At 38.1% G+C, this 12484-nt stretch overlaps 1 protein-coding gene across 1 annotated transcript; it reads left to right on the top strand.

Annotated features, from left to right (window-relative positions):
• The first annotated feature begins 10351 nt into the window (after positions 1-10351).
• On the top strand, positions 10352-11308 carry LOC113191262 (olfactory receptor 52A1-like). The gene has a single exon (XM_026400935.2). The coding sequence runs from the start codon at positions 10358-10360 to the stop codon at positions 11306-11308; it is 951 nt and encodes a 316-aa protein (XP_026256720.1). The 5' UTR covers positions 10352-10357.
• The last annotated feature ends 1176 nt before the right edge of the window (positions 11309-12484 follow it).

Here is a 12484-nt window from a genome sequence, read left to right as displayed (position 1 = left end):
GGGTCAGAGGCCAAATTTTCCCAGGTAACGATGTAGGGTCAGAGTGTCCCTGAGGACCTTGGATGAAAACCTGGGACTTCACCTGTAATATAAGATCAGGTTAAATGTACCTTCCTTTGGCCAACCCACATTGAGTGTTGGCCATTCTGCAGTACAAAGCGTTACCCATTTTTTTCTTCTTGACTTCTACTGAAAGGTTATCTGCCCGATTCCGGACGTCTCACCAATGATCGAGGGTGAGACTCAAAGGGGTCGTGATTGATTGCCCCATGCTAGTTTTAGATGAGGAGATAGAATACAGAGACAGAAACAATAACACAACAATCACAATAACACTACAATCAGACCGAATAGAAAGAGCACTGCCAGATCAGATGGCTTCGGTGCTGCCCCACCGTTGCCTACAGATACAGATGGCTTAGGTGGAGCAGAAGCCCCACCGTTGCCTACAGACGGCTTAGGTGGAACAGAAGCTCCACCGTTGCCTACAAATACAGATGGCTTCGGTGCTGCCCCACCTTTGCCTACAAATACAGATGGCTTAGGTGGAGCAGAAGCCCCACCTTTGCCTACAAAAATCCCTGGGACGTCTCCCGGGGTGGCAGGGGAGAAGTCTGAGTTCATCAACTCCTTCTCAAGCTGCCCAGAATACAGAGCGACTACGCGTAATCGTACAGATGCAGCGCATAGAAACAAAGTATCAGCCAAGAGTTACAAACATTACAGACATAGAAGTGACACCAGACAACACGACAAACACGACATGAGCTGGCCAGCTTACCTCCCAGTGATGCTGGTGGTCCTCGGGCAGGGATCCGGACGGGGTGGGGGAGGGGTATCTCGGTGGGACCTCCAATGAAAGACACCCCTTTTATGAAAGATCCCCCGTTTACCTGTCCAAGGAGAATCACACGAAACACTGGCTGCAAAAGCAAGAGGTTTAGGTTTATTGGGACACAGGCGCCTGTGGGTGTCCAGCAGAACCTCAGCCGGAGCTTTGGTGAACTGGCACCCCGGGCTTGGGGATACAGAGATTTTTATAGGGTTTGGGACAGGTTTCGCGAGCGCGCTCGGGAAGCAACAGGTTTCTTATTGGTTTGTTTAAATCTAGCATATAGGCCACCTAGGGGGTACAGGTCTGCATTCCAAAAACCACAGGTCTGCATTCTATTCTTTCTGTTCCTGCTTATCTGTTCCTGTTTATTCATTCATGCCTCAGGATGTGGGTGCTCTGTCCTTTCTGGTTATATGGAAAGCACATCCGGCGCCTGAGCCTGTTTATGACAAGCCCGGTATCTTGATTTCATATCTTGGCCTTAGGTAACTGGACTAACTGGGCTAGGGTCTTTCATTTGGACTAGCTAGAACTCTACCCTGGAAAGTGTTAAGAGATTCTTCTCTATAGTTAGGTCTTCCCTGCCTGTACTACTCTAGGGAGTATCCTGGAGGCAGAGGTAGGTGTGTTGGGGGGCTGGTATTTAACAAACCAGTTCTGGTTGGCATATTGATTAATTGATTCTGTGTGGTACATGCCTAAAATCTCAAATGTGATTGTTGAAGAATTGGGGACCCATAGCAAAAGAGATCCAGTTAGAGCCCCATTAATCTTGATCATGCCATTCTTTTTTATTTTTTCCCATCGTGTTTTATTTGCTTTCTCATCCTTATACTTCTCAAACACAGAGATACTGCCACAGGTTGCACAAAAACAAAACATCCCCCAGTGACTATTGCTTCATTTGTTCCCAGGTAAGAATTCAGGCAAATGTCTACAAAGGACACGGTAATATACAGAAAGTTCTGTTATGTCCTATATATTACCCCTTCATGTCCTAAGGAAGACATTTTCTCTTAGAACTTTCCATTTTAGTGTATCTTTTAAAAGAATCTTGTGTTAACTTACCTTCATCTTTTTCTTGGGTAAAAACAAACTAAAAGTGACCCTTTTGTTTCTATGGTGTTGCTACTCACAGCTTTTCTTGATAAGCCTAGTATAATCTTGGGAATAGAGTTGCTAGGTGCTATTGGTCTGACAGTAGCGCTTAGTCTTGCCTAGTTTAGGTAGTTATGCTGTGCATTTTTTTTATTGATGTACCATGTTTGATTTGTTTTTGAGATCTTAAATTTGAAGGTTTTTTTTTGAGAAATGGAGCAGTAATATAGCATCAACTTATTAAATTATATTTTAAGTCTTTAAAAAAAGAAGCACCTCAGTTTCATAAGATTTAAGCATATAAACAGTATGGAACAAAAAGTAATAATACTGCTAAAATTATCATCTAATATTTCTTAACCACCTACAATATTTAAGAAGTACATTTGGTCCTTTACATAGTTCACATTTCATAGTAAGTTAAGCTTCAGAATTTAAGCAACTTACACATAGCCATATACCTGTTGTGTAACAGAATTTGAAATAAATTACTGAGTTCCAGGGCAATTTCTTGAATATCCCTACTGCTTATGACTTAATGTAGAAATAGACTATAATATAAACAATTATGTGTTAAGACAATTCTAGGAGTCTACATGCTATTATATAATTAAAAATAGAATTTTAAAAAGCAATGAGCATAGCTATTGTTAGAAAAGTGAATGAAATATGACAAGGACATATTTGAAAAAAAAAAAAACGTAGATTCCAAATGCAAAAGAAGAAAACATGATTAAAATAGAGTTAATGAAGATAAAAATGTTAAAATGAACCACATAAAAAGTTGGTGTGCCTATGAGAAAACACTCAACAGGGATCCCTGTTTCCTTAGATGTAGCTTTGAACCAACAGGGATCAGATTGCTTGACCCAAGCTCTCAGATGCTTTCAGTTCCTGAACAGATTGAGCCAGGCTGTTCTTCTCCAGGGAGTTACCTCCTTGTCACAGTGATTCTCCTGAGAGGCATAAAAGCAGGGATCCTGGACACAAAGGCCAGCCTGTCCCTGCAGAAAGAGGCAGTGCAAGAAGTGCACTTTCACTGCAGACGTGGGCCCTGGTGAGTGTCAAGTGTCCAGATCTATGGACTGTACCCGACAGATGAGTATGGTAGTCATCAGGTGTTCTCCTGGAAACAGTTGCTTTTCTTATCAGCTGGAAGGCTTTGGGGTTGGCTCTGCACTCTGAGTTGCCACACTTGCTCTACTTGTGTATGCATCTGTGTTCAGTATTCATATTCTATAAAGATGACAATGTTTTTATAGTCTCAGTTATTTTTTTTAAAAGCAAATTTGAGTTACAGAATTCCATTTTGTTTGATGAAGCCAATTCCATTCTATACATTCCACGTTTCAGGATAAAATTCAAGTTATTTGTAAATTTCCCCCAGAAAAAATGACTTTCCCTAGTGGGTATCCTTAAAGTAATCCTAAAGGTTTTTACTTCTGTTACCTAACTAAATATGCTATGAGGGCCTAGAATATATTGAATATGCCTTAAAACAGGCTCCTCATCTAATTGGATGAATTTGCTAACCTTCAACTTAGACTAAATGATGGGGACTTGATTTACATTGTCCCTTCATGGATAATGAACTTCTTGTCTATACTATTAGTAAAATGTTACATTTTATTTAGTAAACAAATATTAGCACAAATAGCCACACCCATAATGGTAATGGCTCTTTATTCTAGCAATTGTTAGTAGAGATCAGGTGTTAGGACATTGTTTAGGTACCTGATATACAACATTTTTTTTTTTTTTAAATTACCAGTAGAGTGATGCAGGTTGATACTATCACTTTTTCAACTTCTGTGGATAAATAAAATTAAACTAAGAGAATGATTTCTCTAAGGTCATTAGTAAATAGGAGAGTGAAAACATTAACCTAGGTTTGCCTGGGTCCAAAGGGAGTAATCCTGAACACCAAATGAACTGATTTCATATCAACCACAGTAGAGATGGGTTTTGATATGGAGAGAGCCTGTGGGCAGGTTGGGCACTGAGTGAACATTAGTTGGCAAGAACGCTCTAATAAGAGGATTACCAGGTCATAATATTTCCTATTATATGCAAGGTCAGGCAATGGTGGCAACCAAAAGGAGGCAGATTTTAAAAGGCCGATGAACCAGGCTTTATTGAGATTCCGCTCCCAGGTGAACTCTATCAGAATGGCAGAGCCCAGAGGAAGAGGGTCTGGGGAGAAATCTTGTGGGGGCTCCACCAGACTGGAATTTTATGGGGCTTCACCAGACTGGAATTTTATGGGGCTTATGCCGGAAGGGAGGGCTTGGGACAGGAAAAGAGGTTTTTAGAGTCCCTTGTCCCACTGGAGTTGATGGGGCAACTGGCTGAGATCCAGGATTGACCAGCAGTTCCAGGCTGCTTGGTGCTTTGTTCCTAAGTCACTGCCACTGACCTGACATTATAGTATATATTATTGCATTTGAAATTATATAAATTTATTTATGGTCTTTAAATAAGTCCATAACCTTACAACTTTGAAAAGGTGAGAAGGTGTGGAATGTGAGGTGGAGGCTGTTTCTTCTGTTAGGCCAAGATCTACTAATGTACAGTGAATAAAGTAGTACTGTTGAGATGTTCTGGTTCTGAATCTATTAGGTCAACAAAAATATAGTTTTGTATTATTGCTATATGCTTTAAACTTTAGATATAAAATGTTCTTATTGCTATATATGTCAATTAAAGGTAATCCCAGAATCAGAGCTGCCATAACAGAAACATTGAAAAAGACCATTTGTCCCAGTGAGACCGCCGGTTATGGGTGACAACTTCTGCTTCCCCACATGTTGAAGTCTGAACATTATAGAAGTCGAGGCAAGTATATAAAGCAGAATTTATTTTAATAGGGGTAACATAGACTTCTCCTAGGAGGGAGAAGGGGGCCATAGCTGGTACCCTGGTATCCCCAGAAGTGAGGTGTTCTGCCCTTTTTATATGTCCTAGGCTTCCTTTGTTCTCTTGCCTTTCCCCCCCTTATCTTTCTCCTTCCTGCATTTGTGACTAGGCCCAGGAATGTTTGTTGGGGTGGCCAAAAGGTGGGAAACTGATGGGCTGAAGGGGGAAGGGCAGGATGAAGTTGCTAAGTACACATTAACAACCTTACAGCTCCCAGTGGGGAGGGAAAATTCCTGGGACAGGTTACCTTGGCAACAGGTTGGAGCAGGGCCAGGTTCTTGATAAGGGTGAAGGAAGGGCCCTGAAGGAATTAACATTTCAATCCCTCAGGGGACAGACTCCAACTTCCCAGACTCACTCAAAATTGGCCTCCTTGATCTGACCTGACTCTATTTACCTATCTACTCTGACTGCCTGTCTAATTCTGGCTTCAATATTGCATATAATAAATGGCATTGAATGGCAAAGAAATGTATTACAATGATTTTGCATTTGGAATACCAGTATCACACTTGAAATATTCAAGATTGTATGAAATTCATCAGATAGAGATATTGAGAAGAATATTTTGATATTAGAGTTGCATAACTTTTCTCTGTAGGATTTTATAAATATTACCAGGGATGGGGTACCAAGTGATGTCAAAATGAAATAAATGCAGAGAGTGGTACATTCTCAAATTGATCTAAGCAACCGGGAAAGTTTGCAGTGTCATTCTGCTAAGGAGATGAAAGAGTGAAAACGTCATTATTTTTGAAATGCTACAATTTTGAAAAGCACTGTTGTAGGGACAAACAAGGCAAGGCACCGAAGATAGCAGGAAACAGTTTTATTTGGCTGCAGCCAGGTTCAGAGGGTACAGCCTTTGCTGTAATCAATCAATCCCCTGAACCGCGAATACAGGTAATTTCAGAGTTTTTATACCCAGCATGTAAGGGGAAGGGCTCAGAAGTTCACAGTCTGCAGAAGTTCACACAAAAGCAGCTTTTTCCTTCACTGTTTTAGGCAAGTTAATACTTCAAGGACAACACCTGAGAAAGGGAGAGCTTCTTCTCCCCTTTCTTTCTTCCCCTGCCAGCTGTTACCATGGAGCCAAATTGGTATCTTCTTCTTATCTTAAAAAATGTATACATCTCTGTGAAGCCCAGCTCAAGGCCAGAAGCCTCTTTAGCACATTTCTACAAACTACTATACTGGATACATTTGTGAAAATTTATTAAGGGGGTGCCCAGCACCTGGAGTGCTGGTATCTTCCTGGCCAGTGGCCAAGCTAAACAGGGCAACAGGAAAATAGGAAATTTATCCATATTGAACTTTTTCTCTGAGACTCTTTGGCTGACAATCCCAAAATCAGCCATGGTGAGAATTCCTGGAGAAGCCCAGTTAAGACTTTTTCTGTGGAGAGAGGGGGTGCCACTTCAGCACTACAATGATTTTGGTGATTTTTATTAGTAATAGTTATATTAATTGCAATAGTAGTAGTTGTAGCTGTGTAAATCACAGTTATAGCAACATATTTACAAACACAAATGGTATTATTTTTGTTTCCTTAAGCTATAAAATTATTCATAAGTCAGAAAATTTGGGGGGAAAAGGACTGTTTTTTTTGTTGTTGCTTTTCCAGTCTACGAATTCTCCATTTCTCAGATTTTCTTTTTCCATATGTTAAATGATCTCAGATCCATCATACTATAAATATTTCCTTGTTATCCCTGGAAACAACTTCTCATGAGGTAACAGTACTTTCTGTCTACTTTCAAGTAATAAATATACTTTTGCAAAGCACAAATGATTTTCATAAGTGTAATGACCCCTCCAGAGGCCAGTCCTACAGCATTAACCTGGGATCAAATAGATTCAAAGCAAAGCAAAAAAAAAAAAAAAAAAAAAAAAAAGTTAAAAGCAGATGATGAAAGACACTTAGATATTAATACCTTTCTATATCCATGATCTGTCAGAAAAGATGTGTTCCATCCATTGTTCTTACTTTCCAGCTAGGAAGCTGTTTATCTGGGTGAGTTTCTTCTCCAAGTGTTATACCTATACTTAACTGAGGATTTCTAATTGTAGCAAATTTTAAGAGGATGAAGAAAAAATACCAAACCAGGTTATCTTAATCCTCTATCTCTCAGTAACAAACTTGCTTTTGGCATAATTATTTTCTTTATCTGGCCTCAATTTTTTTTTTTTTTGCTTGTTTGTTTTATCAACAATATGTGAGACAGACCAAATTCTTGTCATTTAAAGGTGGAAGAGGTAGAAAGGTGATTTAATAACATCTTTCTAACTGCATGTGAAGAAATGGACATGCTCCCCTCAATTAGTAGCAAAAGTAAGATGAGAATAAGATTTTCAGGATCCTCTTCTATTTTTCACCTACTAAGTAGTTCTAAATTTACTAATATTTTTCAAATATGAAAAGACAGTCTGTGGTTTGGGATGTGCATGTATGCGTGTGTGTGTGTGTGTGTGTGTGTGTGTGTGTGTGTGTGTAGTTTGAAATTGAACAATATGAAGAGATGAAGCATCCTTTTGTCATTGATAGCTTTGTTCCTTGGGCCACAATGACCACAGTTCAGCTCCCATACCCTGAAAGCCAATCTTTTCTGAATCATGGATATTAAAATCTCCTAGTATTGTTTCTTGTGTTCTCTTGTCCTATGCTTTGCCCTCTCTTATGTAAGAAACATTTCTATTCTTTTCTCCTTTATATTCTTTCTCCATTCAGAGAAAATGACATTTTCTGATCCCATTATCACATAAAGCTAAGAGGCACACAATGAATCCCTTTGCTGTCCCATAAACATTTTAATGATTTTTTTTAAAGTGTGTGTTCCTATTCATGCAGTTCCCATCTACCTAGTAAAACTTTAAAAGGAAATGTATATTTCTCAGGTGATGTGCCCAAAGCTAGTTTAAATAAGTAGAATTTATTGATTTTTATCAAGGAATACATATAAATGGGATGTCATTTTTGTGTTAAAAAAGTAATCATGTGGGGCTGGGGTACTAGCTCAGTGGTAGAGCACTTGCCTAGCATGCCAGAGGCACTGGGTTCCTTCCCCAGCACCACATAAAAAAACTAAATAAGCAAAAGTAATCTTTTTTTATATATATTTTTATTTTTTAGTTTTCGGCGGCACAACATCTTTGTTGGTATGTGGTGCTGAGGATCGAACCCGGGCCGCACGCATGCCAGGTGAGCGCGCTACCGCTTGAGCCACATCTCCAGCCCCAAAAGTAATCGTGTATTCTGCTTATATGACTGACCAATCACAGTAACCTGAAGCTCCAGAAAATTAATCTTCTAATCGAATTTATATAATGTTTTCTTGAGAAAATTGCCTCATTTATGCATTTTATTCTACATTTCTTCAAAAAGATATCAGTGCCTGTTTGTCTTCATACAAGTTCTCCACAGGTTTGGCAAGAATTACCTGTCAGATATTGGAAGTTATACTTTCCCATACGTTGTTCTCAGACTCTCATGAACAGCTCATTTAGTCCTCCCAGTAATCCATGAGTTAAGTGATTTAGCCCCCCCATTTATGTAGATCTGTGATTGAATGGTAATTTATATTTCTAAATGCATGTCCCATAATTTTACATATAACACATATAGAAGAAAATTAATGTGATTGTTACATTATTGTGTGTTGTGGCAAGCCTGGAGCTAATTTTGACCTTTATTCCTAGTTATCAGGCAACTTATACACAATGATTTCAGATATATTTTCTTTCTGTAGCTCCACTAGGCTTTGCCTTTAGCAGCTCATGCCATTTAAACAAGATGTGCTCATTGTTATCAACAATCACATTTAGGAATTCACCACTTCTTAGACTTAACCTCCAGTCATAATGGGCATCAACAGAAATTTCTTCTAACAAAATTTAGAATGTTTTATATCTATATTTCTTCATTTCCTTGGTCATAGCCTATTGATGTTTACAAATACAAAGTTCAGTTAGCAGGATCTCCTACTCTCCATCAACTACAAAAACATTTTATATTTTTAATGTTGGGGAGTTTGTTATTATACTCATGTATGTATTCCTACTTACTGTAACTTGTTCTATTATTTTCCAAAATTTTACATAAGTAACCTCTTTAGATTTCTTTTAATAAAAATACATAAAATCCTATTTAGAGTGATACTCCCTATTCAATCAATATATCTTGTTATGATATAATCATAAGGAAGATAGAAAAAGATGTTTGTATGATTTTCAGCTTGTGAAATGGTTAATGAGAAAATTAAATGAGAGGTTACATAAGGTTTCTTTAAACTTTAGTTAGGAATTTTCAAAAGAAAGAGAACAAGGAAATTATAAAATATCAGATATTTGGGCAGGTGTGAAGTGGGACAATATATTCAAAGTGGCAAAGTGGTTGAGTGCCCCTGAGTTCAATCCCTAGTACCCAAACAAATTATATTCACTGTTAACTGGTAAAAATAAAATTAAAAGAGGAGCCTAAGTTAGGTTGAGCTCCATTATAAACAGCAGAGCACCATTCTTTATTCATCTGAGGCACAGTAATATCAAAATACTTAAGCTATGAGGTTATCCAACAGGCTAGGTTTTGTGAGCTACATCTTATCCTAATTTATGATCCTTTTTTTATTCAATAGATTTCTTATCAATCTCTTCAACTTGCTATCTCCTCTAAGATCTGTGAATATGGACTTCACCTCCCACCCTATTCTGCTTACATTCATGAACTGGAATTAACTCAGTGACTCCAACATGCTCAACAGCTACTAGTAAAAGAATAACTCCTGCATAATGCCTACAAGAGCCTGGAGAATTAACATACATGTAGGTAAAACATTCAATATTGTTGAAAGAACAATATTCTGTTTCCTGATCTGAGAAACAATTCCTAAAATGTGGGAGAAGGTATTGTTCACCCTAATCTAGAGAACATGGGAAAATTGGGCAAGGCTAAGACTACCTGAAGATTCTGAGATTTGAGTGGATGGAATAATGTTATGAGACTGAGAATCTATACTACAACTTCAAAGGTTGCAAGGGGATTTAACTTAATATGATATATGTCTGTAGTTTGGAGATGGATATGGACAAAGTTTATAATTGCCTTTGTGACATATTTAGAAGACTCCAAAGCCTAGTAGAATCAATTATTTTTGAATCATAATTTTCATTTAGACACTTTCAGGGGATGAACACTGGATCACATTCCTCAGCCCCAAATATCACATTGGCTTTTTATTAATGCATATTAATTATGAAGAATACGGGTTTCATTGTGGTATATTTATTAATGTGCATACCATACACATTGACTTTTTAAAACAATATCCAAGAACACTATCCTAATATTGACCTAAATTAATGCCCAAAGATTTAAAGTCACATGGTGGCATTTTCATCCATATTTATCCTATTCCTAGAGGAAATATAAAGGGGTGACCTTCTTCCTTCCCATTCATGATTTTTTTCTGATAGGTAAGAGAATAAATGATGATTAGAAGACTTAGCAGCCCCATGGGATCCACCAACATGTCATATCTGAACCCAAAGACAGTGATCCTGATTGGTATCCCTGGACTACAGCATGTGCAGTTTTGGATTGGATTTCCTTTCCTTGGTGTATGTCTGGTGGCTCTCCTGGGGAACACCTTCTTGCTAATCATTATTCCTATAGAACGCAGTCTGCACCAACCAATGTACATCTTCCTGGCAGTATTGTCAGCAACTGACCTGGGTCTCTGTGTAGCCATTGCTCCTAAGATGTTGGCCATCTTCTGGTTTGATTCTTACTCCATGGCCTTTGATGCTTGCCTCACCCAGCTCTTCTTCATTCACGCCTTGCAGGGCATGGAGTCTGGCATCCTGTTGGCCATGGCCTTTGACCGCTATGTTGCCATCTGTAATCCTTTGCGCCACACATCCATTCTCACACCTTTCTTTCTAACTCGAGTGGTGCTGATGGTGGCATTTCGGGCAACAGTGCTTGTTGGTATTTTACCCATTCTACTCAAAAGACTGAATTTTTTCCACTCTCTGGTTATTGTCCATTCTTACTGTGAGCACATGGCTGTAGTCAAGTTGGCTGCAGAAGATGTCCATATTAACAAATCATATGGGCTCTTTGTGGCTTTTGCAATTCTAGGTTTTGACATGATCTTTGTCTTCATCTCCTACATTCTGATTTTTCAAGCTGTTTTTCATCTTCCCCAGAAAGAGGCACGAATCAAAGCATTCAACACGTGTACCGCTCATATCATTGTCTTCCTGGAGTTTTATATCCTTGCCTTTTTTTCCTTCTTCAGTCACCGTTTTGGTCATGTATTACCCTATGTCCACATCCTCTTGTCCACCATCTATCTGCTTGTGCCCCCTGCCCTCAACCCCATTGTCTATGGTGTGAAGACCAGGGAGATCCGAAGAAGGGTTGCTCAGATGTTTGTTCTGAAGTCTGCCACCCAGCAATGAGCCAACAGGTAATATGTCAAAGGAAAAATATAAATGTGCCTGTTTAAGGTGAACTATACGTGGCCATATTTGTGAAATTTTTACATTACAATGCCCCCTAAAAATTTATATTACAAAGATGAACAGTCAGAACAGGAGATAAACCTGGCAAAAAAGTTTGTATGTGTCTCATAAATTCTTATCATCCCTCCATTTATCCCTTTTTTTTTGATCTTCCTTTTTGTCTTTCTTCTTTCCATCCTCATTTTCTCTTTTTTTATTCCTTCCTATTCATATATCTATTGAGTATTTCTGTAATGTTAAAGGTAATTTATCTTTTGAATATGACCCAAGAACATATTCTTTGATTCTATAGTGATGATATAAGAATATCGTACAAACGTATTTTAATTTTAGTTAGGCTATGGTAAAAAAAAATTAATTTCATATGAGGAGCAACTAATGTAAAATTTAAGAAATAGTACAAGACCTCATAGACGTAGTCATGGGAAGTGTGATATTTGAATAAAAACATTTTATTCAGATGATGAAATATTATTTACCATTATTTAAATTCAGTTTTTATCATTATAATTCCCATAGATGTATAGGTATGATTTATACATACAAATCAAGAAAAACAGTTTCATCTCTCCATCAGTGACCAAAACATACAAATCATTCTGCAGCAGGGGATTATGTATTAATATTCCAGTTAGCTAATATTCTGTTTTATTTACCTGCAAAAATGAAATGATTTTATGGGTGAGCAAACAATTCAACTTCTCAGGCCAGAATTGCCTCTGATGTCCTTGGATGAAGCCCATTATCTGCCTTTGTGTTGAAATTCTTAATAAATTTATTTTTTACCAAAAGGTAATTAGGAGATAATTTCAAGAGTTTTAAGGCCCAATCAATTAAATTAATGAAAGACTGTGATGAGGAACCCATGGCATTGTCTTCTCACATGTTCTTATCCCTATCCTCCTTAGTCTCCTTGTCATGTCAGACCTTCCTCTCCAGAGCCTCTGTTGCTTGAGTGCATATACACCATCATGACTACCGCCACACGAACACTATAGCAACTCATTTGGTCTCTCCACTCACTATAGTGTTTTTTTTTCCCCTCCCTTTTTGATGGTAATTTTAATGGCTTATATTATAATCTAGAATAAGAAAGGAAAATCAAAGTTCACC

The sequence above is a fragment of the Urocitellus parryii genome, chromosome 4, assembly GCF_045843805.1.
Source record: "Urocitellus parryii isolate mUroPar1 chromosome 4, mUroPar1.hap1, whole genome shotgun sequence".
Taxonomy (NCBI): Eukaryota; Metazoa; Chordata; class Mammalia; order Rodentia; family Sciuridae; genus Urocitellus; species Urocitellus parryii.
Note: the sequence above shows the minus strand (reverse complement) of the source record. Positions and strands in the feature narration are given on the sequence as shown.

Excerpts from the sequence above, each read along its gene's own strand:
- LOC113191262 (XM_026400935.2), top strand. The coding sequence starts at position 10,358 with ATGGGATCCACCAACATGTCATATCTGAACCCAAAGACAGTGATCCTG.